The 26,863-nt window shown below is 37.4% G+C and overlaps 1 protein-coding gene across 7 annotated transcripts in view; it reads right to left on the bottom strand.

Moving 5' to 3' along the window:
- The window catches only part of LRRC49 (leucine rich repeat containing 49), a gene marked incomplete at both ends in the record, with an annotated part of 146,868 nt that overhangs the window by 34,585 nt on the left and 85,420 nt on the right, over window positions 1-26,863 (bottom strand). For all 7 annotated transcript variants that reach the window (XM_082861611.1, XM_082861610.1, XM_082861606.1 and 4 more), the window contains one exon: window positions 17,238-17,385. In XM_082861611.1, coding sequence (XP_082717737.1) covers window positions 17,238-17,385 — 148 coding nt within the window. The remainder of the gene's footprint in view (window positions 1-17,237; window positions 17,386-26,863) is intronic.

Here is a 26,863-nt window from a genome sequence, read left to right as displayed (position 1 = left end):
AGCACTTCATGCCCTTTTGAAGTTAGGTGAGGTCATGTGACTTGCTTTGGCCAATGTCATATGAACAAAAGTGACATGTGTTTACTTCTGGGTGGAACATTTCAGACAATGATGACATAGCTATTCTCTCTCTCACCTCTACTGTAGAATTTGCAAAGCTCCAGAGGTTGAGTACTTTGAAGGCCTTGGTCCTGGAATGAGGACAACACAGAGTAAAGTTCCCAGATCACATACTATGGGCAGACTGACAGTATGAGCATGAAATAAACTTTGTGGATTTAATCCACTGAGGTTAGAGAAGTTGTTACTGTAATATAATCTAGCCTATCCTGATCAGTATATACATTATACTAGAATTAAGGAAGGTCAAAGAGATCACAAATAGGTATTCTAGGGTGTGAGCCATTACAAATGCTTCTGAAAACAAAGAAAGGACCTAGACTAAAGAAGTAAATAAAAAATGCACAAAGAGAAACTATCATGGAGTTAAAAAGGAAAGTAGAATGTATCTCCTGTAAAACTCTAATTTTAGAAATGAGGAAATGAATACTCTGAGAAGTTTAGTAAATTATACAAGGTCACACAGCTAGTGACAAAGCCAGGATCAGGGCCAGAAATCATTTGTGAGAAATGCAGTTTGTATTTTTATAATAAGGATATATTTAAATGTGTCTTACTGATTTTAGAGAGATGAAAAAAGTGAGGTCAAAATTTAGAAGCAATCTGCCATATGATTTAGTTGTTTTAAAGGGAATGAAAATTTATGTGATTTTTGATGAATTTAAAGTATATTTTATGGACGGAGACCTTCAAGATGGTGGAGGAGTAAGACATGGAGATCACCTTCCTCCCCACAAATACATCAGAAATACAACTACATGTGGAACAACTCCTACAGAACACCTACAGAATGCTGGCAGAAGACATCAGACTTCCCAAAAGGCAAGAAACTCCCCAAGTACCTGGGCAGGGCAAAAGAAAAAAGAAAAAACAGAGACAAAAGAATAGGGACAGGACCTGCAACTCTGGGAGGTGGCTGTGAAGGAGGAAAAGTTTCCACACACTGGAACGCCCCTTCACTGGTGGAGACCCGGGGTGGCCGGGGGGAAGCTTTGGAGCCATGGAGGAGAGCGCAGCAACAGGGGTACAGAGGGCAAAGCGGAGAGATTCCTGCACAGAGGATGGGGGCTGAGAGCACTCACCAGCCTTAGAGGCTTGTCCGCTCACCCGCAGGTGCGTGTGGGGGCTGGGAGCTGAGGCTACGGCTTCAGAGGTCAGATCCCAGGGAGAGGACGGGGTTGCCTGCGTAAACACAGCCTGAAGGGGGCTAGTGTGCCACAGCTAGCCGGGAGGGACTCCGGGAAAATGTCTGGAATTGCCCAAGAGTCAAGAGAGCATTGTTTCGGGGTGCGCTAGGAGAGGGGATTCAGAACAGTGCCTAGACGAGCTCCAGAGATGGGAGCAAGGCACGGCTATCAGCGCGGACACCAGAGACGGGCATGAAATGCTAAGGCTGCTGCTGCAGCCAGCAAGAAGCCTGTGTGCAAGCACAGGTCACTATCCACACCTCCCCTCCCAGGAGCCGGTGCAGCCCGCCAATGCCAGGGTCCTGTGATCCAGGGACAGCCTCCTCGGCAGAACACATGGCATGCCTCAGGCTGTTGCAACATCACGCCAGCCTCCGCCACACAGGCTCGTCCTGCATTCCGTTCCCCAACCACCCCCTGGCCTGAGTGAGCCAGAGCCCCTCATCAGCTGCTACTTTAACCCCGTCCTGTCTGAGAGAAAAACAGATGCCCTCAGGCAACCTACACACAGAGGCAGGGTCAAAACCAAAGCTGAACCCCAGGAGCTGTAAAAACAAAGAAGAGAAAGGGAAATTTCTCCCAACAGCCTCAGGAGCAGCAGATTAAATCTCCACAATCAATCTGATGTACCCTGCATCTGTGGAGTACCTGAATAGACAACAAATCATCCTATAATTGAGGGGGGGGACGTTGGGAGCAACTGTAGACTTGGGGTTTGCCTTCTGTATCTAATTTGGCTTTGGTTTTATGTTTTCCTTAGTTTAGTATATAGAGTTTATAATCATTGGTATATTTGTTTATTGATTTCGTTGCTCTCTTCCTCTTTTTTTAATGTACATTTTTTTTTGCTTTTTCTCTTTTGCGAGTGTGTGTGTGTATGCTTCTTTGTGTGATTCTGTCTGTATGGCTCTCCTTTTACCATTTCTCCTAGGATTCTGTCTGTCCGTTTTTATTTTTTCCTTCTTTTTTTATTAGTATACTTTTTAGTGCTTGTTATCACTGGTGGATTTGTTTTTTGGTTTGGTTGCTCTCTTCTTTCTTTCCTTTTTTTTGCTCTTTTCCATTATTTTTAATTTTTCTTTTACTTTTAATAATAATTTTTTATTTTAATAATTTTGTTATTTTTTCTTTCTTTCTTTCTTTATTTTCTCCCTCCTTTTCTGAGCTGTGTGGCTGACAGGGTTTTGGTGCTCCAGCCGGGTGTCAGGCCTGTGCCTCTGAGGTGGGAGAGCCGAGTTCACGTCATTGGTCCACCAGAGACCTCCTGACTCCACAAAATATCAAATGGAGAATGCTCTCCCAGAGATCTCCATCTCAACGCTAAGACCCAGCTCCACTCAACGACCAGGAAGTTACAGTGCTGGACACCCTGTGCCAAATAACTGGCAAGACAGGAACACAACCCCACCCATTAACACAGAGGCTGCCTAAAATCAAAATAAAGTCACAGACACCCCAAAACACAGCACCGGACGTAGTCCTGCTCACCAGAAAGACAAAATCCAGCCTCAACCACCAGAACACAGGCACTAGTCTCCTCCACCAGGAAGCCTACATAAACCGCTGAACCAACCTTAGCCACTGGGGGTAGACACCGAAAACAACGGGAACTATGAACATGCAGCCTGCAAAAAGGAGACCCCAAACACAGTAAGTTAAGCAAGAGGAGAAGACAGAGAAACACACAGCAGATGAAGGAGCAAGGTAAAAACCCAACAGACCAAACAAATGAAGAGGAAATAGGCAGTCTACCTGAAAAAGAATTCAGAGTAATAATAGTAAAGATATCCAAAATCTTGGAAATAGAATGGAGAAAATACAAGAAACATTTAACAAGGACCTATAAGAACTAAAGAGCAAACAAACAATGATGAACAATACAATAAATGAAATTAAAAATTCTCTACAAGGAATCAATAGCAGAATAACTGAGGCAGAAGAACAGATAAGTGACCTGGATGATAAAATACTGGAAAAAATTACCACAGAGCAAAATAAAGATAAAAGGATGAAAAGAATTGAGGAGAGTCTCAGAGACCTCTGGGACAACATTAAACACACCAATATATGAATTATAGAGGTCCCAGAAGAAGAGGAGAAAAAGAAAGGGACTGAGAAAATAATTGAAGAGATTAGAGTCGAAAACTTCCTTAATATGGGAAAGGAAATAGTCAATCAAGTCCAGGAAGCACAGAGAGTCCCATACAGGATAAATCCAGGGAGAAACACGCCAAGACACATATTAATCAAACTATGAAAAATTAAATACAAAGAAAAAATATTAAAAGCAGAAAGGGAAAAACAACAAATAACATACAAGGGGATCCCCATTAGGTTAACAGCTGATCTTTCAGTAGAAACTCTGCAAGCCAGAAGGGCGTGGCAGGACATATTTGATGAAAGGGAAAAACCTACAACCAAGATGCCTCTACCCAGCAAGAATCTCATTTAGATTCGGCAGAAAATTAAAAGCTTTACAGACAAGCAAAGCTAAGAGAATTCAGCACCACTAAAGCAGCTTTACAACAAATGCTTAAGGAACTTCTCTAGGCAGGAAACACAAGAGAAGGAAAAGACCTGCAATAACAAACCGAAAACAATTAAGAAAATGGGAATAGGAACATACATATCGATAATTACCTTAAATGTAAATGGATTAAATGCTCCCACCAAGACATAGACTGGCTAAATGGATACAGAAACAAGACCCGTATATATGCTGTCTACAAGCGACCCACTTCAGACCTAGCGACACATACAGACTGAAAGTGAGGGGATGGAAAAAGATATTCCATGCAAGTGCAAATCAAAAGACAGCTGAAGTAGCAAATCTCATATCAGACAAAATAGACTTTAAAATAAAGACTATTACAAGAGACAATGAAGAACACTACATAATGATCAAAGGATCAATCCAAGAAGAAGATATAACAATTTTAAATGTTTATGCATTCAACATAGGAGCACCTCAATATGTAAGGCAAATACTAACAGCCATAAAAGGGGAAGTCGACAGTAACACAATCATAGCAGGGGACTTTAACACTCCACTTTCACCAATGGACAGATCATCCAAAATGAAAATAAATAAGGAAACACATGCTTTAAATGACACATTAAACAAGATGAACTTAATTGATATTTATGGGACATTCCATCCAAAAACAACAGAATACACTTTCTTCTCAAGTGTTCATGGAACATTCTCCAGGATAGATCATATCTTGGGTCACAAATCAAGCCTCGGTAAATTTAAGAAAACTGAAATCGTATCAAGTATCTATTCTGACCACAACACTATGCAACTAGGTATCAATTACAGGAAAAATCTGTAAAAAGTACAAAAACATGGAGGCTAAACAATATGCTAATAAATAACCAAGAGATCACTGAAGAAATCAAAGAGGAAATCAAAAAATATCTGGAAACAAATGACAATGAAAACATGACGACCCAAAACCTATGGGATGCAGCAAAAGCAGTTCTAAGAGGGAAGTTTATAGCAATACAATCCTACCTCAGGAAACAAGAAACATCTCAAATAACCAACCTAATCTTACACCTAAAGCAATTAGACAAAGGAGAACAAAATAACCCCAAAGTTAGCAGAAGGAAGGAAATCATAAAGATCAGATCAGAAATAAATGAAAAAGAAATGAAGGAAACAATATTAAAGATCAATAAAACTAAAAGCTTGTTCTTTGAGAAGAGAAACAAAATTGATAAAGCATTAGCCAGACTCAACAGGAAAAAAAGGGAGAAGACTCAAATCAATAGAATTAGAAATAAAAAGGAGAAGTAACAACAGACACTGCAGAAATACAAAGGATCATGAGAGATTACTACAAGCAACTATATGCTAATAAAGTGGACAACCTGGAAGAAATGGACAAATTCTCAGAGAAGCACAACCTTCTGAGACTGAACCAGGAAGAAAGAGAAAATATAAACCAACCAATCACAAGCACTGAAATTGAGACTGTGATTAGTAATCTACCAACAAACAAAAGCCCAGGGCCAGATGGCTTCACAGGTAAATTCTATCAAACATTTAGAGAAGAGCTAACACCTATGCTTCTCAAACTCTTCCAAATTATAGCAGAGGGAGAAACACTCCCAAATTCATTCTACGAGGCCACCATCACCTTGATACCAAAACCAGATAAAGATGTCACGAAGAAAGAAAACTACAGGCCAATATCACTGATGAACATAGAGGCAAAATCCTCAACAAAATACTATCAAAGAGAATCCAACAGCACATTAAAAGGATCATACACCATGATCAAGTGGGGTTTATCCCAGGAATGCAAGGATTCCTCAATATATGCATATCAATCAATGTGATACACCATATTAACAAATTGAAGGAGAAAAACTGTATGATGATCTCATTAGATGCAGAGAAAGCTTTCAACAAAATTCAACACCCATTTATGATAGAAACTCTGAAGAAAGTAGGCATAGAGGGAACTTACCTCAACATAATAAAGGCCACGTGGGACAAACCCACAGCCAACATCGTCCTCAATGGTGGAAAACTGAAACCATTTCCACTAAGATCAGGAACAAACAAGGCTGTCCAGTCTCAGCACTATTATTCAACACAGTTTTGGAAGTTTTAGCCACAGCAATCAGAGAAGAAAAATAAATAAAAGGAATCCAAATCGGAAAAGAAGAAGTAAAGTTGTCACTGTTAGCAGATGACATGACAGTATACATAGAGAATCCTAAAGATGCTACCAGAAAACTACTAGAGCTAGTCAATGAATCTGGTAAAGTAGCAGGATACAAAAGTAATGCACAGAAATCTCTTGCATTCCTATACACTAATGATAAAAAAATCTGAAAGTGAAATTAAGAAAACACTCCCATTTACCATTGCAACAAAAAGAAAAAAATACCTAGGAATAAACCTCTACCTAGGGAGACAAGAGACCTATTATGCAGAAAACTATAAGACACTGTTGAAAGAAATTAAAGATGATACAAATAGATGGAGAGATATACCATGTTCTTGGATTGTAAGAATCAACATTGTGAAAATGACTGTACTACCCAAAGCAGTCTACCGATTCAATGCAATCCCTATCAAACTACCAGTGGCATTTCTCACAGAACTAGAAGAAGAAAGTGCACAATTTGTATGGAAACACAAAAGACCCAAATAGCCAAAGCATTCTTGAGAAAGAAAAACAGAGCTGAAGGAATCAGGCTCCCTGACTTCAGACTATACTACAAAGCTACAGTAATCAAGACAGTATGGTACTGGCACAAAAACAGAAATATAGATCAATGGAACAGGATAGAAAGCCCAGAGATAAACCCACGCACATATGGTCACCTTATCTTTGATAAAGGAGGCAAAAATATATAATGGAGAAAAGACAGCCTCTTCAATAACTGGTGCTGGGAAAACTGGACAAGGTACATGTAAAAGTATGAGATTAGATCACTCCGTAACACCATACACAAATATAAGCTCAAAATGGATTAAAGACCTAAATGTAAGGTCAGAAACTATAAAACTCTTACAGGAAAACATAGGCACAACACTCTATGACATAAATCTCAGTAAGATCCTTTTTGACCCACCTCCTAGAGAAATGGAAATAAAAGCAAAAATAGACAAATGGGGCCTAATGAAAGTTAAAAGCTTTTGCACAGCAAAGGAAACCATAAGCAAGACGAAAAAACAACCCTCAGAATGGGAGAAAATATTTGCAAATGAAGCAACTGACAAAGGACTAATCTCCAAAATTTACAAGCAGCTCAATATCAAAAAGAACAAACAATCCAATCCAAAAATGGGCAGAAGACCTAAATAGACATTTCTCCAAAGAAGACATACAGATTTCCAACAAACATATGAAAGGGTGCTCAACATCACTAATCATTAGAGAAATACAAATCAAAACTACAATGAGGTATCACTTCACACCAGTCAGAATGGCCATCGTCAAAAAATCTACAAACAATAAATGCTGGAGAGGGTGCGAAGAAAAGGGAACCCTCTTGCACTGTTGGTGGGAATGTAAATTGATACAGCCACTATGGAGAACAGTATGGAGGTTCCTTAAAATCTGAAAATAGAACTACCATACGACCCAGCAATCCCACTACTGGGCATATACCCTGAGAAAACCATAATTCAAAAAGAGTCACGTACTACAATGTTCATTGCAGCTCTAGTTACAACAGCCAGGATATGGAAGCAACCTAAGTGTCCTTCGACAGCTGAATGGATAAAGAAGACGTGGCACATATATACAATGGAATATTACTCAGCCATAAAATGAAACGAAATTGAGTTATTTGTAGTGAGGTGGATGGACCTAGAGTCTGTCATACAGAGTGAAGTAAGTCAGAAAGAGAAAAACCAGTATTGTATGCTAACACATATATATGGAATGTAAAAAAAAAAAGGGTTCTAAAGAACCTAGGGGCAGGACAGGAATAAACATGCAGATGTAGAGAATGGACTTGAGGAAATGGGGAGGGGGAAGGGTACGCTGGGACAAAGTGAGAGAGTGGCATAGACTTATAAATACTACCAAATGTAAAACAGATAGCTAATGGGAAGCAGCCACATAGCACAGGGAGATCAGCTGGGTGCTCTGTGACCACCTAGAGGGGTGGGATAGGGACGGTGGGAGGGAGATGCAAGAGGGAGGAGATATGGGGATATATGTATATGTATAGCTGATTCACTTTATTATAAAGCAGAAACTAACACACCATTGTAAAGTAATTATACTGCAATAAAGATTTTAAATAAATAAAATATATTTTACAATTTGGGAAATAGTTATTCTTAATATTTAAAGGCTGAATAGAGGTAAGGAGGAAAAATAAACTAAAAATGAAATTCAGAACCTTGATTACTAGCTTTATAAAATAGCTATTAATAAGCATATTAAACTCTTTTGATCAGTCAATGCTGATTTAGTACCTATTAAGTATAACCTGTTTCAGAAAAAAACTTTTTAAAAGAACAAAATATATTGATGTTCAATTGTTGACTCATGTATTGAATGTGAACTAGAAACAGATTGGTTACTCAAAGAGCAGTTTTAAACAGTACTAGAAACTGTATGGATCACGTACTACACATACTTAAGAGATGATTTCATCAGATTTTCAAAAAGAATTTGAGCATCTATTAAAGGCAGTACGACTTTAAAAGGAAAGCTAAACCTAGGAAAACTGGATATATGCCAAATCAATTCAAATATTGAGTGTTTTTAAAAACTTATATATCTGATGACTATATTTCAGCCCAAATAATTATAGAGTAGCTAAACGTAGAAACAAAAATAAACCTCTAATTGTAAAGATAAGCTATAAGTCTGCTGGTAAGAAGGAAAAAAATTGTAAAATTCTGGCATCTTCATGATAATAGTCCAACTTCTGGCACAAAAGCCATATCCTCTACGTAACAAAAGAAACGGATCTATCTGGGACTAAAACTATACATACACTTTTTTCCTTACTTCAGTTTGTTGTGAAGACCCAATACTGAAATGATTTCTAATTAATTAGGAAGTGCAGTGATTTAATAGGTGTTTAATAACTTAGAATATATTGTTAGCAGCTTATTGAGGCTCAAAAACAATGCATATATTATATGAGAAGACATTTTGCTGCAAATATATAATAGCAGTCCTAATATAGGCAGCAATTTATTATGTGGAATTTTAAAAACAATGGCAATGTGAGGTTTTAACCATATACTTTAGAATAGATAGTTATACAAAACATTGTTTTCCTTGACTACTCTAAATATTAAAACAGATCTAAAATTACAGTTTTGTCTAGAAGAGAATGGCCCATATTTTTCATTCAATCTTTTTTTTTTTTTTTACAGAGAAAACTGATTTCCCAGGGTCATAGTTAATGTCAGAATGAAGATTAGAAGCCATGTCACCTGACTTCTACTGGCCCATGGATAATAGCTATAGTATACTTTGGTGGGGAGGGGAGCCAGAACAGGCTAGGTTATACTGTCATAACAACTTTAAAACTCACACTAGCTTACAATAAGAAAATTTTATTTCTTGATCCTGCAAAGAACACTGCAACTGTTCTCCATGTAGTGGCTAAGTATTCCTGGGTACTATGACCTGATGGCATGTTCGACTCAATGTATGATTCCACAATGACCACTGCATGGGAGAAAAGCATGGAAAATCTCACTTTAGCTTTTAAATGCTTCTGTCTGAAAATTATGTACATTACTTCTGCTCATATTTCATGGCCAAAGCAAGCTGCATGACCACGTTTACTCCAAGGGAAAGGGAAATATCATCTTTCCATCTGTTAAAAAGAGGAGGAGAACCAGAAGGCATAGGTGAGCCTTAGTAATGGCTACCACGACAGGAAACTCACCTCTATCTCAGATAGGCTACTGCATTTTTTGGAGGCAAATTGTAAACAAGTTCATATGAAGCCAACTAAATGTGAGTTTGAGGTGAAAACTTTAGACACTGTGTCCATTTCAGAACTGTGAGAATAGCACCTGCATTCACAACATACTGCCTTGGAAATAAAAAATTCTGGGAGGCGGAATTTTCTATACAATGATCCTTCTTCTAGCCCCTCCAAATGTGTCTATTCTCTCCTTTTCTGGACAGTTGTAAAAATATTTGAAGACTACTGTAATATCTTGTCCTTTGTCAACGAATTGTGCCAGGTTCTCTGGAAATACTTCCAGTTTGTGATCACCCTTCTAAAACTAATAGTTCAGGTGTAATTTGACCATTAAAGAAAAAAAGGGGACTACTGTCCATTTTTCTGAATCCTCTATTTCTATAAATGAATATTGTTTAAAACCATATTAACTTCTAACAATCATATCTCATAATTAACTCAATTTGAACTTATCAATTCCAATGCAAGTCTTTTTCAAATATGCTAAGTCTCATTTCCCAAAACACTGCATTTGGCTGAGAATTGTTATGTTTGTTGTTGTGAAGTAAAGTCCAGAATTTTCTATTTCTCTATTTTTTATCTTGCTAAATTCTGCTTATATTTATAGACTAGAAGTCGGCAAACTTTTCCTGTAAAGGGCCAGATGGTAAATATTTTAAGCTTTGTGATCCACATAAAATCCCTATTGCATATTCTTTTTCTTTTTTCACAGTGCTTCACAAATATAAAAACCATTCATAGCTTGAGAGGTGTAAAAAGAAAAAAACAGGCTGTGGGATGGACTTGGCCCACAGACTGTAGTTTGCCAAACCTTGTTTTAGATTATTGAGCTACTTTTGGATTCTGATTTGATCAACCAGTACATCAGGATCTCTAACTTTTCCAGTTTGTCATTTACATATTTTTATCAGAATAATATAAATGTTCTCAACTAGTCAACATTCAAAAATGTTGAAGAGAATAAGCTTGAGGAAAAAGCCTCATAGCATGCCAGTACAGATTTCTCTGCAGGCTGGCGTTAATCCATTACTTTCTGTTCCGTAGGTATACCTGAATCACAAATCCACTTAACCATGTTGTCATACAACTTACTCAACACGCTATCATAAAAGACTCTGTCCAATGTTTTGCTTAAATAACAAAACACTGTCTCTCTATAGCACTCTTCTGAGAGGGTCTGTTTATAATATCTAAAATAGTAACCTAATTTTGTAGGGCACAAATTGCTTTCTGTGAACTAATGCTGCCTCCTGCTGATCAATTCCTTAAGTACTCACAACCCATCTTCTAATAATCCAATTTAGATTTACTTCATAATCTACATTTAAGTTTACTGTCACAATATTTTTTCTTTCCACGATAAAAAGACAGATGAGTTCATCTTATCTTTCAGCTACTCTGCTATCCTATACTGCTTCCCAGATATAACTTTCAAAGGCCCAGCAATTTATTCACTACACTTATCCATTGCTCTAGATCGAAGATTGGCAAATTCTACCCCACAGGCCAAATCCAGTATGCCACCTTTTTTTTTGTAAATAAAGTTTTATTGGAACAGATCCATGCTCACTCATTTATGTATTGGCCATGCCTGCTTTCACATCACAATGAGAGAGTTGAATAGTTTTCAACACAGACTCTATAGCCCCCAAACCCTAAAATATTTACTAACAGGCCCTTTACAGATAAAGTTTGCCAGCCCCTGATCTAAATGGGTCTGGACTCAAACTTTTTATTCACCTATCCTAGGTTTTACTTTCACTTTATTAATATTTATTTCTTCTCTTTACTGACTAAAAGCCATTCTTCTTAACAGAGATAACAAAAGCTAAATAGGAATTGAGGCCAGGAAGTCACATTATCTTTTGATATCATATTATCTCTTGTCATTCCTCTGGATCAGACCCCCAGAAGCTCTTACCCTGACTAACCTCCTTGCTTCTCACTTTATCACCCAACCTGTCCTCCACAATTCATCCTCTGGGCTGCTACTCAGATAAACTTTTCAATAGACTAATCCAATTTAAGTATCTTAAAACTCTTCAAGGATTTCCTATGTTCAACACAAAAATCTAAACTCTTTCCTATGGCATAAAATGCCCTTCATGACCCAGCCCTTGCTGGTCATACATCCTTTTCCTCTTGCTCTTCTCCCCCATGTACAGTCAGTGCTCAGCCATGTTGAACTGCTATCAGTTGCCATATTCTCACACCCATCTGCATTTTGCACGTCTTCTCTCTCCCTGGAACACTTTCCACTGATACATCTTCCTTCTTCTTTGCCCCTCTTCAAGTCTCAAGTCAAGTATTTTCTCCTTTGGAACATTTCCTGTTTCTCCAGTAGACATAGGTGGGCTTTGCTCTTTGATATCATCGTGCCGTGTGTGTGTGTGTGTGTGTGTGTGTGTGTGTGTGTGTGTGTGTGTGTGTATGAACACATACATATCTATTGATCGAGCTCATCTAACTAGCTTGTCATTCTGCATTATAATCTGGCTGCATGCCTGCCTCTGTACTTGACTGTAAGTAACTTGAGGGTCTGAATTATGATTCTGATCTTGTCACCTCTAGAGTCTAATACATACCCCAGTGCAGAAACTTCAGTTCAAGGTGCCTAAGAATGTGTCAGGAATTTTTTCATGGTGACTTTAGATCAAAAGAAATATGTTACAGCTCTATTTACTAAGTAGTTAGTAAACAACTTAATAAGTATTCATGTTCTAGCAACTTAGTAGCCATTTGAAAAAATAATACTATTAAATTAAAGAAAAAATACCATTCTTGAATAACCACAATTACTTACTAATGAAATGTGTGTGTCTGTAAGGCATTACACAAGTTCTCAAACATTAGAATTAGATTGGACACTGTCACCTTCATTTCCTGCCCTATACTGATTTTGGCATGGTATTTGTTTTTATCGCAACCACTGTAAGGTCAGCTTTGCCAGGATATAATGCCATAGACAGAAATATACTGCGACCTAATGTTGAAATGGTAAACTACCTTAAGCTAGTAATTTTCTCAGTGTCTCACAGATATAAAATATCATTGTGTTTTGCTTGAAAATTATAAATATTCCACAGTGTCCCTCTGAGTTCACTGCAGTATCCTTGGCATGCCGTTTGGGGAACCATAGCCCCAGTGCATAGAAGTTCATTAAATATTTGTGTAATCCACCCCAACTAGAATGTCCATATGATAAATTACATAAAACTTAATCAAAAGATATCTTTAAAGAGAAAATAGTTATAGAACTGGTATCAGCAAAATTTGCCAGCCAGGTGGTAAATATTTTAGGGTTGTAGGCCATATAGTTTCTTTAACAACTGTTCAATTCTGCCACTATAGCATCAAAGCAGATATAAATAATATATAAATGTATGGATATGACTGTGTTCTAACACAACTTTATTTACAAAAACAGATGGCTCGCTCATGGGCTAGTGTTTGTCAACACTAGCCCATGTTGGCAAATTAATAGAAAGTCTTTTAAAAGGTACATTCTTTCCAAACTAAAGTTACTAAAAAGCTATAAACAAAAGGTGAGACAGAACACCATGAGTCTATACCGATATGAATAAGTTAATAAATTGAAATTTTTATGAGGTATGGAATTACAAAGGTGTGATATTGTGATTTATTGTAAGAAATATATATTTGGTCTTCATCCCAGTTTCTGGTTCACAGCTCCCAAAACCCTAGGAATTTCCTAAGTGTGGAGAGTGATAAAGGTGTCTTTTGTTTTGTTAATGAGGTGACTTTGGACCCCATCTAAGGATGGAGGCTGGTTGCCAGGAGAACCAACCAGGCAATTAGAGGGTTGGAACTTTCCATCCCACTCCCAGACCTCCAGGGAGAGAAGAGGAGCTGGAGGTTGAATCGACTGCCAATGGCTGGGCTTCCCTGGTGGCGCAGTGGTTAAGAATCCGCCTGCCAATATAGAGGATACGGGTTCGAGCCCTGGTCTGGGAAGATCCCACATGCCACGGAGCAACTAAGCCCGTGTGCCACAACTACTGAGCCTGCGCTCCAGAGCCCGTGAGCCACAACTACTGAGCCCACGTGCCACAACTACTGAGCCCACGTGCCACAACTACTGAAGCCCGCGTGCCTAGAGCCCGTGCTCCACAACAAGAGAAGCTGCCGCAATGAGAAGCCCATGCACCGCAATGAAGAGTAGCCCCTGCTCGCCACAACTAGAGAAATCCCGCGCACAGCAACAAAGACCCAACGCAGCCAAAAATAAATAAATAAAATAAATAAATTTATTTAAAAAAAAAGAAAATGCCAATGACTGATGATATAATCAATCATGACTATGTAATGAAGCCTCCATAAAAACTCCAGGGACAGGTTCAGAGAGCTTCGGGATTGGTGAAACCTAGAGATTTGGGGAGAGTGGTGTGCTTAGAAGCTCCATGTCCCTTCCCACATACCTTGCCCTCTTTTCCATCTGGCTGTTCCTGAGTTATATCCTTTTACAATAAACTGGTGACCTATTAAGTAAAATGTTTCTCTGAGTTCTGTAAGCTGCTCTTGCAAATTAATCGAACCTGAGGCGGGGGGTTGTGGGAACCTCTGATTTATAGCCAGGGTGTTGGAAGTACAGTTAACAACCTGGACTTGTTACTGGCATCTGGTGGTGGGGGTGTGGTAGAGAAGGGTGCGTGTGTAGTCTTATAGGACTGAGTCCTCAAGCTGTGGAATCTGGTGCTATCTCCCAGGTAGGCAGTGTCAGAATTGAATTGAATTCTTAGACACTGAGATGGTGTTCTGAGAATTTCTCGTTGGAGCTGTGGGGAACCCTGCCTCCACCCCGTTGGGAATTGAGTCTCAGAACACCAAAAGAAAAGGGAACAAGAATAACTTCATGTGCAGAAGCCTGGTAGACAACATGTTAAAGTGAACAACATCAATAAAGAGATAAATATAAATTACGTATCACTTGACAGGATGCAGTGAGAGGAAGCAAAATCACTTGTGATATTTATGCCAGAAATCTATAACAAATAATTAACAGTCACGGGCTTCCCTGGTGGCACAGTGGTTGAGAGTCTGCCTGCTGATGCAGGGGACACAGGTTTGTGCCCCGGTCCGGGAAGATCCCACATGCCGCCGAGTTGCTGGGCCCGTGAGCCATGGCCGCTGAGCCTGCACGTCTGGAGCCTGTGCTCCGCAATGAGAGAGGCCACAACAATGAGAGGCCCGCGTACCGCAAAAAAAAAAAAAACCCGAATTAAGGGTCATTCTACAGAATAACTGACCTATAATCTTCATAAATGTCGAAGTCATGAAAGTCAAGGAAAGACTAGGGAACTGTTCCTGAAAAATGGTGAGAATAGAGACATGACAATAAAATGTACCTCTGTGCAACGTATAATTCCAAACTGGATCATTTTGCCCCACAGAACATTATTAATATAACTGGTAAAATTTGAATGTGGTGTGAGGATTAGACACTAGCAATTATTCAATGTTTATTTCCTGATTTTGTTGGTTATATTGCGTTTACACGAGAGAATGTCTTTGCTCGCAAGAAATACATACTGAAGTGTTCAGGGTGGTTGGGGAATTGAGTCAGCAGCTTACTCTCAAATGGTTCTGGAACAAAAGTCCTTTGTCCTGTACTTATAACTTTTCTGTAACTTTGAGATTATTTCCATTAAAATTTTTTTTAATTTCTAAAATTAAACAGTGGAAGAGAAGATGTGCAAGGATTACTGCTCTGTATTAGCAGAAGAGCTGGCCCTGTTCCCATCCCAGGTGATTTTCCTCATTTCCTTACCAAGCAAACACATCCTAGGGAAGGTACAAGGACAGTAATTATAGACAGTATTGTTCTCCTTTATTTAAGGCATGGAAATAGGTAAACTTTACTCAACCAACAAGGCTTTACTGAACATTACTACATTCTCAGCATCGTGTGAGATAGAGAAGGAAAGGAAATAAACATGTATAGAACATCTGCATGTATCAGGCAAGGAAGACAAAGAATGGCTTCTGCTCTCAATGACTATGTACATTAGTTGAGTAGACAAGACTGGCATAAATTCACATGAGAAACATACTATATAATTACTAATTTACTTAATTGGTTAGCTTCTTTTCTCACCCTGTTCCTTGCAACCTCATCAGGAAGATCAATTAGAAGTACCAAAGATGCTTAATTAAGAAAGACCTGGAAATAAGGGTAAAAGTACAAGACAGAGTTGCCAGTATAGTTCCAAACAAACTGAGAGGACAAAGAACCTTTCCTCTACGCTGGAACAGAGAGAGGTAGAACCCCAGAAGACTGCTGGTATTTACAAACTCACCAACACTTTGTCTGTTAGCCACCTTAGATGTCCACAATATTGCTGAGGTAGAAATGTGAATGGCCCACAGTGTGAAACCAGTGGACAGGCAATGAGTCAACTGGCAACTGAATAAACCTAGCTGATCACTCAGAATCCATATCAGAGAATTCCCTGGCAGTAGTTAGGACTCCGAGCTTTCACTGCCGAGGGTACAAGCTCAGTCCCTGGTCAGGGAGCTAAGATCCCACAAGCCGTGAGGTGTGGCAAAAGAAAAAAAAAAAAGAATCCACATCAAAATTAGCAGAGTCTAGAAGTAAGAAAACAGTGGAGGTTTAGGATATTTTTCTGGGTCAGAGATTATCAAAATGAGATCATTAACAGATATTTTCTGAGATAATAAAATGTTCAAACAAATTTGGGATGCAATGAAACAAATTAAGGCAAGTTTCTTTATTACAGAACTTCTTGGAGCCTAAAGTATGCTCATGTGCATTGTACACCTAAAAGGAGGGGTATTATTACATGCGGCATTTCACTTAGATCAGGAGCCATATCGAAACTTCTAAGTGTAGAAATGTCTACCATGGAGACAGAATGAATAAAAAAAGAGATAGCTACTTTGAGAGGTATATCATCAATAGTAACAGTAATAATAATAACAATAATAGCTCCATATTATGCTTCCTGGGAGCCTCACACTGTTCTAAGGTTTAATGCTTCATTTTATCTTGACAACAACCCTATGACATAATATAATTATGATCCCCATTTTACCTTGAGGAAAATTAGATAGAAAGGTTAAGTAAATTGTCGAAGGTCATATGACTAGAAAATGGTCAAGCCAGGATGCAGACTCAAGCAGTCTGGCTCCAGCACCCATGTTCTTAACCATTACACTATATAACTTATCAACGAAATTCTTATTCATTTATTGCAAAGTAAATTATTAGCTGGATATTAAGCAAGAATGAAAAACAAGCATGATGACTAGTTTTAAAAAAAGGCTAGGAATTTAATTCAATGAAATTGGGAATACGGGTAGGAGGTAAAAAACTTGTCATTATAATTATGAAGTATATAGTCATGATAAGCCATAGTTCATTAAAAATAAGAAGCATTTCAAGCAAAGACTATGCACCCCAACTCTAACCCATGCTAACTAAAACAGTATGGTGAGCAGTTTAGAAGAGTTCTCACTCACCGTGATTCTCTTCATATCTAGCTGGCGCAGCTGCATCATATTCTGAAGGATAGTGTGCTTGTACCATGACTCTTGAGCTATTGGATTGCCATCAAAAGTGATGTCTGAGAGAGAAGTAGAATCAGCAAGGCAGCAAACACTCTCAAAACTGCAGGAAAGACAGAAACCACTGGATTACTGTGAGACCTTCAAATAGTACTTTGTTTTGTTTCATACACATTATTTTTTAGAACAGTTTTAGATTTACAGTAAAATTGAGAAGATAGTACAGACTTCCCACATGCTCCACACCAAGTTTCCCCTATTATTAACATCTTGTATTAGTATAGTACATTTTTTATAATAAATGAACTAATATTGATATATTCTTACTAACTCAAGTCAATATTTTATCCAGATTTCTTTAGTTTTTACACAATGTCTTTTTTCTGTTCCAAGATCCCATCCAGGATACCACATTACATTTGGTTGTGGTGTCTCCTTAGGCTCCTCTTGGCTGTGACATTTTCTTAGACTTTACTTATTTTTGATAATCTTGACAGTTTTGAGGAGTACTGATCAGTTATTCTGTAGGCTGCCCCTCTACTGAAATTTGTCTGGTATTTTTTTTCATGATAAGATTAGGGTTATGGTACATACTATTAACTAATATGACTTATCACTGTTGAAGTTGACCTTGATCACCTAACTGAAACAGTGTTTGGCAGGTTTCCAATGTAAAGTTACTCTTCCCTCCCCTTCTTTCCATACTGAATTCTTTGGAAGATGGTCATTATGTGCAGCCCATACTTAGGGAGTAGAAGTTTAGTTTCCTCTCATTGAGGGCACAGTATCCACATAATTTATTTGGAATTCTTCTTCCCAGGGAGTTTGTCTTTTCCCTGTGTATTTATTTATATCAGTTTTGATTCATGGACATTTCATTTCATTCTTTGGGTTATAATCCAGTACTAGTTTACTTATTTTATTGTTCAAATTCTTCCAGCTTTGGCCATTGGACCTCTTTCAGTTGGCTCCTATGTCCATTTGACATACCCCTATTAACATGGATTTTTGTTTTTGTAAGCACTTCCTTACTTTCTAGCATTATAAGATTCTCTAGACTCATATATTTCCTACCCCAGTCCTAGAATCAGCCATTTCTTCAAGAAGCCATGATTCCCTTTATTGGGGAATGGCATTAGAAACAAAGATCTAGTGGCTAGGTATACTATTTACTACTAGGTGTCATTTCTTTTAGGTCCTCTGATGACAGAGCAAGGAAATATATGTGTGTATACCAACCTGTGCGTATACGCATATCGATATTTCTCTATGAAACCATCTGTGTCTACATTAAGCTAACCATGAGTTCAAACTGATGTCTCCAACTCTAATCTATTACCAAAGGGATCATTCTAGCCTCTTTCCCTTACTTATCTGTAAATTCCTACTCCAACAAGGAGAAATCTGGCTCCCACCATCTCTCATCCATTTAGTTAATTATTAATTCCAGAATATATGTATAGTGGTATCAGAATTTTCAATTTGTACCCCCATGGGAAATAACTTTATTAACAAAAGCATAATGATAATGTGTAATTCCTTTTGCATCTAGTCTTACAGACTCATTTCCAAAGTTACTTAGGTCAGCACCTTCCCCTCCCACTCTTCCCTGCTCATACCTTCAAGAAGGTTGTTCCGTACAATTGAAATACAGTTACAATCTCCCGTCACAGTCTATATGCATTTCTTCCTGGGATCCTCCAACCTACTAAATTATTTTTTTAATATGCGTACATTATAGTTCACTCTTTGTGCTGTAAAGTACTATGGGTTTTGACAAATGCATCATGTCATGTATCCACCAAGAAAGTATCATACAAAATAGTTCCATTGCTCTAAAAAATCCCCTATTTAACCATCCTCCTCTCTCCCTGAATCTCTGGCAGCCACTGATCTTTTCACTGTCTATATAGTTTTGTTTTTTCCAGAATTTCATAGAGTTGGAATCATATATTATAATGTGTAGCCTTTTCAGATTGACTTCTTTCACTTAGCAGTATGCAACTAAGGTTCATCTGTATCTTTCCGTGGCTTCATAGCTTCTATTTTTTAAAAAAATCACTGAGTAATAATATTCCATTGTCTATATGTACCACAGTTTGTCCATTTACCTATTGAAGACATCTTGGTTACTTCTGGTTTTCAGTGATATGAATAAAGCGGCTTAAATATTCATATGCAGGTTTTTGTGTGAACATATATTTTCATCTCAATTGGGTATTGAATTGCACTCAGTAGTGCAATTGCTGGATTGTACAGTAAGACTATGTTCAGCTTTCTAAGAAACCACCAAACTGTCTTCCAAAGTGGCTGTGCCAGCTTGTATTCCTACTGGCTCTACATTCTTATCAGCATTTCATATTTGTCAGCTTTTTTTTTTAATTTTAGTCATTCCAATACGTCTGTAGTGGTCTCATTGTTTTAATAGGCAACTCCCAAATGACAAAGATGTTGAGCATTTTTTCATATGCATATTTGCCACTGGTATATCTTCTCTGAATTTTCAGCTCTTGGGCCCATTTTTTTTTTTTTTTTTGAGGTACGCAGGCCTCTCACTGTTGTGGCCTCTCCCGTTGCGGAGCACAGGCTCCGGACGCGCAGGCTCAGCGGCCATGGCTTACGGGCCCAGACACTCCGTGGCATGTGGGATCCTCCCGGACTGGGGCACGAACCCGTGTCCACTGCATTGGCAGGCGGACTCTCAGCCACTGGCGCCACCAGGGAAGCCCTCTTGGGCCCATTTTAAATTGGATTCTTTGTTCCTTATTGTTGAGTTTTAAGGGGTTTTTTGGTCATATCACGAATATGTCTTTTATCAGATATATGTTTTGCAAATATTTCTCCCAGTCTGACTTGCCTTTTCATTTTCTTAATTGCGTCCTTCACAAGGCAGAAGTTTTTTATTTTAACTATGTCCAACTTATCAATTTTCTTTTTCATGGATCATGCTTTTGGTGTTGTATCTAAAAACTTGCTAAACCCAACACTGCCTAGATTTTCTCTTAAGTTTTCTTCTAAAAGTTTCATAGTCTTGTGTCTTATATTTAGGTATGATCCACTTTGAGTTAATTTTGCAACAGGTATAAGGTCTATGCCTAGATTCAATTTTATATGAATATCCAATTGTTACAGTGCCATTTATTGAAAAGACTATTCTTTCTCTATTGAATTGCCTTTGCTCCTTTGTCAAAGATCGCTTGACTATATTTGTGTGGGTCTATTTTGGGACCCTCTATTCTTCTCCATTGATATATGTGTCCATTCTTTCACCAATACCATGCTGCCCTGATTATTGTACCTTTATAGTAAGTCTTGAAATAGGTTAGTGTCAGTCCTCCAACTTTGTTCTCCTTCAGTATCATGTTGCTATTCTAAGTCTTAGTTTTTCCATATAAACTTTAGAATCCATTTGTCAATATCTGCTTGCTGGGATTTTGATCAGGACTTTGATTTTCTTATTGAGGTACAGGTGACATACAACACTGTATTAATTTCAGGTATACACATGATTCAATATAGGTATATACTGCAAAATGTTCACCATGATTAAGTCAGTTAACATCCATTACCATACATAGTTACAGAATATTTTTTTCTTGTGATGAGAACTTTTAAGATCTATTCTCTTAGCAATCTTCAAATATGAAATACAGTATTAACTATAGTTGACACGCTGTACATTACATCCCCATGACTTATTTATTCTATAAGTGGAAGTTTGTACTTTTGACACCCTTCACCCATTTAACCCACCCCTTACCTAATCTGTTTTATATATATATGAGCTTGGTATTTCATTTTATTTATTTATTTTAGATTTCACATATAAGTGAGATCATATGGTATTTGTCTTTCTCTGACTTATTTCACTTAGCATAATGCCCTCAAGGTCCATCCATGCAGTTGCAAATGGCAAGATCTCATTCTTTCTTATGGCTGAATAATACTCCATTGTGTGTGTGTGTGTGTGTGTGTGTGTGTGTGTGTGTGTATCACATTCTCTTTATCCATTTATCCATCAATGGACACTTAGGTTGTTTCCATATCTTGGCTACTATAAATAATGCTGCAATGAACATGGGGGTGCCTGTATCTTTTTTAGTTACTGTTTTCATTTTCTCCAGATAAATACCCAGAAGAAGAACTGCTGGATCACATGGTAGTTTTATTTTTAATTTTTGAGGACTTTCATTTTTTAAAGAAGGGAATAATCACTTTTCTAAATAATACCCCAGAGCAGACTGATAAAACTCATTTAAATTAGAATCACTCTCTTTAATGACTATTGAAATAACTAATGTAAACAGGCCTAAAAGTACTTTAGGACTACTTTATTTATATTTAGGAACTATACTAAATATCTTTCTGTGTTAAGAAAAACTAGAGGATATAGAATATTTATGGTATAGAAAATAACCTATATGCTTGACAATTAAGGTTGAGATGATATCTGTAGCAAAAATAAAGTTCATTGTGTTTTTTTATTGTCATATTTAAGTATTTCTTCTATGTTTTCCTCCCATTCAAGGTAGAGATACTCTGCTATCAATTATTTTACCTCAGAGTTTATCTTTACCAATCTAAAAGGTAAATCTCATAATTCATAAACACATTATGGTTTTTGAGACGTGGTTGAGAATTAGGGAAGGCACTTTTTAAAAGGCTAGTATATGCAAATAAAATGAGTGTTCATGAATTTAGACTTAATAATCGCTTTGAGTATAAATAAACGAGAACAAACATTGCAATTCTTCCTACCTAGCATTGATAAAATTCTTTTTTTCATCAATATAAAATATCTCAGAACATTTTATGGTGTTTTAGATGAACGTTTGAAAGATGCTTTTCTCCTTCCCTCATAGTTTTTTATGTAAAGCTAGAATCAAATAAAATGCTTCTGATAACTTTAAAACTGAAACACAAGGCAAACTTTTACTCCTCCACATTGTTAAGTGAACTAACTCATCACCTTCCCTTCACAAATCTGCTTCTCCATGCATATTTCATAACCGATTAAGTCATCAAGGCAGTTGCCACTATGAGCCAATCTCTTACTTAGAAACTGATGACTGAGAATGGGAACTGTGAAGGGTCATCAAGGGATTTTAAGCAAGGTAGGGGGCTAATGTGATTAGAATAATCACAACTTAGTAACATTATGGAAGTTATAAAGGAAAAAAAAGAGTTAAAGAGTAAAAAACCAGTTATAAAGTAGATTGCAGTAAGTAATAGAGGTGAAAAAAGTAAGGGTCAAGCATATCTAAGGTAGTAGCTATGAGAGTAAAGAGGAGGGAATAGGTTCTACAGAAATTCAGAGTGTAGTATGAACAGAGATTAGTAATTATTTGGGTGTGAGGAAGAGAGGAATCTGGAAGAAACTTCAGGTTTCTCTCTCGGGTTAATGATTGAGGTGGTGATTACAAGGGTGTATAGTCTGTCAAGATTCACTGAGCTTTACACATAAAATGGGTGCATTTTATTACATGTAAATTATATCTCAATAAATTGATTTACAAAGAAACTTAAAGTATTAAAAACTACATGTTTGACAGATCACCTTTTCCTCTATCAGCTCTCCTTTATGAGGAACACTATGCTACACTGGTGGCCAGTGGCTATTAGCACATGTTTCCAAAAGGCTTTCATTACGTTTTCCTCCAGCTACCACAGGATGGTATAACTTAATTTCAACATTAAGATATTAACTAATGTGAGAAGCAGAGGCAACATAGCTCTTCTATGTTGAAGAGCATTTTTCTTCAATGGCCCAGCATATCTGAACAGAATTAAACTGTAAGCTATGACCGGATAAGACCACTATGACCTGATATCTGTCACTAATTAGGTAGATGCACTGAAAAGTGGAAAAATATGTCCAGAAGCACAGAGAAGCCGGAAAACTTCATTCATTGTAGATATATTCTAATTTTATTGTTATTTATTATTTATTTACAAGCTGGACTGCAGAGAGTCTATGATTTATTTCTTATTGCAGGTATAATTTTAAACTGAAATGATTATAACTGTCCCCAGCTCTACCTCTCAAGTATTCCCCTGGAGAATGGAATTAGTCTAATAATTTCTAAATGGGTGCTGTTAAACACAAAACTAAACAGTATCTTCACTGAATTCAAATACTATAAAGCACATTAGTGAATACAGGAGAAAACATTGTGCCTAGTGAATGTAGTCATCATGAAGCACTTCAGAGATCTAGAAGACCTGTTGATGCCCATCTGGTTTATGTCTGTAATTCAAGCACAACCAAAAAAAAGGCCCCAGGAATGGGAAAATCATTTCAATCCTTAGCAGGTACTTTCCTGGCAACCCTTCCCAGATCAGCAGCTAGCATTTACACCCAGACTGAAGTCTTTATGCTTTGAATAGTTTTATTAAAGTAAAAATAGATTCGTATTTGATCCAGAAGATTCCTCACAAAATTCCATTTCCATCTGCAAGGCATTTGACCAGTAAACATGCCAGACATTCCTAGAAATGCACAAAGTGCATATGATTTTAAAGACATTCTCTAATCAAATAAAACCAGACTCCTTAAGTACAAATACAGGCTAATGAATGGTTATATCCTACCTAACCTAAGAAAGTCTAAATCAGATTATTAAAAAACAAAAACACTTGTAAATACAACACTAAGTATAGTGGGGTGGTACCGGCTTTTAATAACAGTCTCTCCTTTTATTAAGAACACTCAGTTACTTGTCTCTTCAAAGTACCGAGAATGGAAAAGTTTTGGTCCAAAGGCTGACATTTAACTCATAATTTGACTTTAATCGTTTTCCAGATTACTCATACATTTGTTCTTCCCCTAGCGGTCTCCACCCAATGCCACATCTGCTTCCTATCTGCTAAAGAACCTATAGAGGAACAATCTGTCCCTACTGATCAAAACTTTCATCTCAAAAGGAAAATGAACTATTTCAGTCCATTTTATGCTTACTTAATAAAATACTGAGAAAATATAAAATTCCCATAGATGCATGTATACCACATAGATATTTAACTAAGAATTCCCAAATACCAGTCAAATTTCTCCAATTAGAAAGTTCTCCCCAAAAGTAAGATAGGTATGCTAGTAAAAGGGGTTTTACTCTTTCATACCAATGAAGTATCAAGTACTCTGGAATAATCTTAATGAAAAGCTCACTTATTTTATACTGATAAGTGAGAATTTTACTGAATAGTTACTATGTGTCTAGCAGGCTAAAATGAAATGGAACAGTAGAATAAATCAAGTGTGCTCACAAGGACTGAAATATACACAATTAATAAACATAAAATAACTAGAAAGATCAATAAGATAATATCTAAGTCTTAAAGAATGAAGCACAGTTAAAGAAAAGAGCATATAATGACAGTGTTTGTATTTCTGATAAAATGATGAACTAAGTTTGTGGAATGAGGCTCTTGCTAAAAACAACTAAAAATGCATAAAATATATTTTAAAAATCTTCTCAAATGCATCCATAACCTGTTAAAAAAAAAAAAAAGGGCTTCCCTGGTGGTGCAGTGGTTGGGAGTCCACCAGCCGATGCAGGGGGCACAGGTTCGTGCCCTGGTCCGGGAAGATCCCACATGCCGCAGAGTGGCTGGGCCCGTGAGCCATGGCCGCTGGGCCTGCACGTCCGGAGCCTGTGCTCCGCAACGGGAGAGGCCACAGCAGTGAGAGGCCCATGTACCGGAAAAAAAAAAAGAAGTACGCAAGCCAAAAAAAAAAGTAAAGGTGGGAAGCCAGAGAGGTAAGCAGAATGTTGAAACTGACCTTTTTGTTGTGAGGGTACTTATTGAACCCAATGAACCTGAGCTCTAGTTTACATGATCTTCAAAGCTGGAGGACAGAAGACAAATTCCAGGGGCCACCCAAGTTGAAGAGTCTACTGGAGACCTGTCCATAACCCTGCGACCGCAAGGGCTAGGGTCTCAATATAGGGTCAGTTATAAACTTTTCTACCTACTACCCCAGGAATATTGCCTATCTCAAAACCTGGGGCTAAGAACTAGAGGAAAATTCTTCCCTGGTTACTTGTAACCACAAACCACAATTTGCAACCTGAATCCACACTAAACGCGTGGTCTAAAATGTTTCAAGAGGAGAATTGATATTTTGAAGAGGTCGAAGGCTTCTTACGTCCATAGGCATCTGACAGAAACAAATGAAACTCATCCATGGAGAAACCTACCTTTATACAAGACCCCAAGAATTCCCAAAGATGGGTACCAAGATAAATAAACGGTTCACAGTTCAAAAGGAAATAAAACACTCTAACAGCCAGCAGAAACAACAGGTGACACTGTCAAACTGGCTATGACTTCTTCATATAATGGGATCATCAAACAGAATATAAAAATTATAATACATTCCAAGAAATAAAAACAGGTTTAAAAATGTGAGTAAACTCCAAGAAGATCTGAAAAGGCACAGAACCTCTAGAGATCAAAAAAATTTTTTTAATTAAAGTAAAAAAGTCAAAGGCAGTGGATGGAGATAAAGGGAATCAAGCACTTACCCTATTTTCCTTGCACAAACCAAAAAGCTAGTAAAAGTTTTCTTTATAGAAGAAACATAGCTTAAAAAATGAAGAATGATAGAATATCACCATTTGTAACCCCCAAAGAAGTAATGGATTCAGACAACAATCATCAGTAACTACTAAAATACTTAGGTGAAAAGATGATGGGGAACTTTATTAAAAATGGAATAGGCTAACAACCGTTGAACCCCATAATCAGTTTTAGCATTATAGTAAGCAAAACTAACATGCATTTTTTCATATATATATATATATGTATGTATGTATGTGTTGGGTTGGCCAAATGAACTTTTTGCCCAACCCGATATATATGTATAGATATATACATATATATTTTTTTTTCTCCATATACATTTTCTTTCACTTTCCTGTTTCTTTTGGTGCTCCATAACAAGTAACCATCCGTGTTTGATACATGTTAATTAATGTTAGTCACTAGAATTCGTTTTAGTACATGATGGTAGTAGGGGGTTCTTAGAAATGAATGGTCCTAAAGAATCTCAAGTTACCTTCTAATAAGTCACTATGTTTTTGTCACAAAGCAAAAATATGCTGGAAAAAAATTTTCACACTGCATAAAAAAGAACTCCAAATTTCCCTTGGGGAAACTATTAGTAGTTTAACCCATTCATCACAATATTTAAGAGATTTTAATATTTGAGAAGCTAAAGTGACAACAGAGAGAAATAAAGAGAAGACTGTGGATATAGATAGAATCAAAAAGAAAGTGAAAAGGAGAGCACAGAGACCTAAAGAGCTGAACAGAATACAGAAAAATGTTAAACTGTCTCTTTACGTATCTTTTGTCACAACAATGCCATTGACAAAGATTCAATAAAGAGAATATCTATTATGTCTGTATGCATCTGGTTGACAGAAGACACCAGCACAGAGTTGAGTGTCTCAATTGCAGATGACAATTCTGTTAGCTTTCTCCAGGCTACAATGATCATTTTCTAGCAGTAAGGTGGAAAAAAAAACAACACAGCTTCAGTCTCACATGATTCACAATGACTCTGATTACTGAGGGTA

Source organism: Leucopleurus acutus (assembly GCF_964270905.1).
Source record: "Leucopleurus acutus genome assembly, chromosome: 1".
Lineage (NCBI taxonomy): Eukaryota > Metazoa > Chordata > Mammalia > Artiodactyla > Delphinidae > Leucopleurus > Leucopleurus acutus.
The sequence above is the reverse complement of the archived record's forward strand: the minus strand, read 5'-3'. Positions and strand labels throughout refer to the sequence as shown.